This window comes from Crocodylus porosus, unplaced genomic scaffold (assembly GCF_001723895.1).
Source record: "Crocodylus porosus isolate Cpor-Errol unplaced genomic scaffold, CroPor_comp1, whole genome shotgun sequence".
Classification (NCBI taxonomy): Eukaryota; Metazoa; Chordata; order Crocodylia; family Crocodylidae; genus Crocodylus; species Crocodylus porosus.
In genome coordinates, this window is record NW_017728914.1 from 31,199,605 (window position 1) to 31,203,175 (window position 3,571).

The 3,571-nt window shown below is 43.6% G+C and overlaps 1 protein-coding gene across 4 annotated transcripts in view; it reads right to left on the reverse strand.

Moving 5' to 3' along the window:
• The window catches only part of KLHL3 (kelch like family member 3), a 55,333-nt gene that overhangs the window by 31,566 nt on the left and 20,196 nt on the right, over nucleotides 1–3,571 (reverse strand). For all 4 annotated transcript variants that reach the window (XM_019535137.1, XM_019535139.1, XM_019535138.1 and 1 more), the window contains exon 4: nucleotides 1,804–1,925. In XM_019535137.1, the coding sequence (XP_019390682.1) occupies nucleotides 1,804–1,925 (122 nt within the window). The remainder of the gene's footprint in view (nucleotides 1–1,803; nucleotides 1,926–3,571) is intronic.

A 3,571-nucleotide genomic window follows, 5' to 3' on the forward strand; every position in this document is an offset into this window, starting at 1 on the left:
GAGGGAAACAGAGCTCGCCCCAATGAACAGTGCATTAGGCTGCAATGCCAAGCAACATACTGCTGTTAGAACAGGCTGAGAAGGTTTTCTTTAATTGCTGGAAAGCTGTATGGACCTTGAAAGGTTCACATCCAATCCCACTGTCACTTTTACTCATCTCTTTTCCTCTCCCTTCACTTTTATTCGCCAGTGACCTATGTCTTATTTCTCTCTTGTTGGCTAAGCTGGTTGCATCTGTTCACTTTGTGGCATTGGGCAATTCATTTCTTGTCATTTCTGTACTGAAAGCAGCTGGCACAACATAGTACCAACTCTACCAAGAAACTGTTTCTTATGAAAGAAGAGAAGGTCTAACAACTGGTCAAGCAGTATAAAATCCCTTTAGAAATGCACAGCTAGCTCATGAGAAAGAAAAATCTGTGGCAGGAGAAGCAAATGCCCCTGCTGAATGAAAGGGAGACCCTGCAGTACTTCACACACAATTACTGCATGGGAATCAGTTTTTAGGGAAGGTAAAGAGGGTATATCAACATAGCATAAAACCTTAAAGTAACTGGAGGGGTGGGGGTAGAGGGAAAGGAGTGGGACAGTGGTGTTTCCTAGCTCACCCTCCCGGAGTCTATTTTCACCTGATCATTTGAGGATGTGTCGCTCCTCCCTTGTCCAACTGCAAAACCATTCAGAAAAACAGAATTTTGAAAATGCCAAACTAAAAGTTTGCCAAATAAGCCTTAGCTGTAGCTGAAGCCAGACCCGCAGTGAGGCTCCCAGCACCCGCTCCAGAATCCAATGACTAACATGCATCCCACCAGCCATGTTTTTGCCAGAAATAGAAATGTAGCCACAGGGCAGCTCTGCTCTTCTGCAGTCCCACCCACAGGACAAGAGCAAAGGCAGCTGCCTTACCTGCGGGCTGCTACCTCATCTACTCTGTCATTTCAGTTGCTCTTTATACCCACCTGTGAGTATTTTGGCTGTCTGTATAACCTGTTGATTTTCAATTCCCACTCCGCACAAACTGTCCTTCTGTTCTTCACTTTACGGACCACCCCCCAAAAAAGCCAACTTCATAACCAAAGCTGTACCACACATCTAGTTCTTGGCTTTTATAGCAGCAGATTTCATTCAAATGGGCACTCCACTTCCCTCTCCACCCCTCCTGGCTGAAAACTTTATTGTTCATAGAACACCATGAAGGCATAAAGTGTTCTGTGGAAGGACATAAAGGGGAACCCAATTCCACTTACCCACTAGATTCAAGTTGCAACTCCACTGACTTGAGCCACTCCTGACTTTTACTAGCGCAAGAGCAGAATCAGGCCCCCTACCCCAAAGAGCCTCAAGTGTAGGCCACATGCATACAACGGAAGGTGGAATAAGAAAACGTCTAGAGAAGCTCCAATTTTAACACTGTTGCACTGTTATAGTCTGCTCAAAGCTACACGCAACACCCCGAACTACCGCTTAGAACTAAAACCAAAGCGGAGTTCTCTCCTGAGAACTAACCCAGCAGTCTATTTTCTACATGTTTTCAGGGTATTTTGACCTCGAACAAACTGACCCCCAAGTTAGCACAACCTCATAGAAAGCAAAAACCTAATTCTCCTAACAGCAAGGCCTGAAGGCTAAATGTAACGTGCCTCAAAACTACACAGAAAACTAAGGCAGTTTAACCTCAGCTTTCCATTCTGTGTGGCCTGAAGAGACCAGTCACACTGACAGATACTTTATCTTCAATTGCAAACCTGAGTTAGGGAAGCTTCTTCTCTTTGGTTTCCAGCAGAGTGATCGAGGCCAGCTTACCTGAACGTTTTCTTCAGTGACCTCTATCTCGGCCGTGTAGATGTAATCAATCAGCTTACTCAGTGTTTGCCCATCAACATCCTTTATTTCAATCTTCTTTGCTTTGCTTTCAGACATGTCTCCTGAAATTCAGTTCAAAAGAATGTTTAGAATTTTCTTGTTCTCCTCCACCATTCAACTCCCCAGATGCCCCCAGCAAACTCTCCCTCACATCCTACTTGGGGGAAAAAAAAAAAAAAGACACAGACAAATATATCGTGTTTAATGTCCCAAACACAGCTGCCACCCTTGCAGATCCAGGATGACTAGCAAGACTCAGAAGTCTGCTAGTGCTACCTTCTCAACCTCTGAGAGAGTCTTCATGAAGCAGAAGTTTTTCCTCATAACCCAGGGACTGCAAGAGGGAGAGGTAGCACCAGAGTAGTCCCAATAGCTGTGGACAGACATAACTTTCTTCTGCTTTACATGAGGATGAAGAGTTGCCACCAGGGAGTGCAACTTAACTTATGCTCCTATAGCTAAGGGACCTAAATCTCCACCTTCAACCCTGACTGAAACAGGAGTCATGTTAAATGGGGTCACTACATTTATACTGGTATAGGAACACACATATAAATCACCCAGAGACAGTTTATGCCAGTAACATTCAGTACATTTGTCCATACCCTCAAAGAAGACCCAGGAGGGGGTCATTCCTCTGAGCTTTCTACTTCAGGTCTCCAGACTGAAAAAAACTTGTGGTTTGGGTGAGTTTTCACAGGCTTGGAAGCTTGCCTAAAGTAACTCCCCCTTGATATATACCCATGTTCAAATGTATACAAGAGAAAGAAAAATACATAACAGCTCCCATATAGATCTAAGCACTAAAGGTGACAGAGAACTTGTCTTTTGACAGACTGAGAGAGGTCATTACAGACAAACCCCTCTTCAGATTACCCTCCCCCAATTTAGAAAATATAAAAAATCACTGCAACTGGTAGAATTGTGCTCCAAGGCACAACTGGACTGCAATTTACTAGTTGGCTAGAGACTCAGTCATCATGCCTGAGGCATTAAGAAATCCAAGTAAAGATATTAAGAAATGCAAAGTTACTTTTTTAAAAAGTGCACAAGAGTCTCACCAGATACCCCTGAACATGCAAGAACCTATGCCCACAGCTTCCCTCTTTCCCTAGCTGATCCAGAGCTTGACGCTGAACAAACTCTATTACACACAATATGCATGCATACGTGTTTGAGCAATACGATTTGGTAACAAAAGACTTCTTCAGGAAGTACAAGAAAGGAATCCCTGAGGCTCCTTTTAATGATCAGCTGCAGAGGGTGACATCACATATCCAGGTTTGTCAGCAGCATCTTTGGAAACCAGAGAAGAAATAAGGGGGGGAAAAAAATCATGCCAGCAACAGAAGTGAAACATTGAAAGAAAAAAGAATGCAACTAGACAAAGGAGAAAGTGAAGAAACATGAAATCTTTAATTGGGGCTTGAATAAGCACTACATTAAGAAACCTGGTGACTCAGTGCCGGCTGCTGTGGGATTAAAAAGAACAGTTCCATGTGCAGCCTGTGTGCAACATAATTATAGCCTGCAATCACACAGAGAAAAGAGTAAAGTCATCTTTGACATGACAGTGTAGCGAGGAACATGAACAGCATAGCACATGAGGTGGAGTCAAACACAGAAGGGGGCCCAATTTTTAACACCAGCTTGATACTTGGAATTAAACTCACTTGGCTTTCCTCGTACAAGCAAACCCAGTGATGTG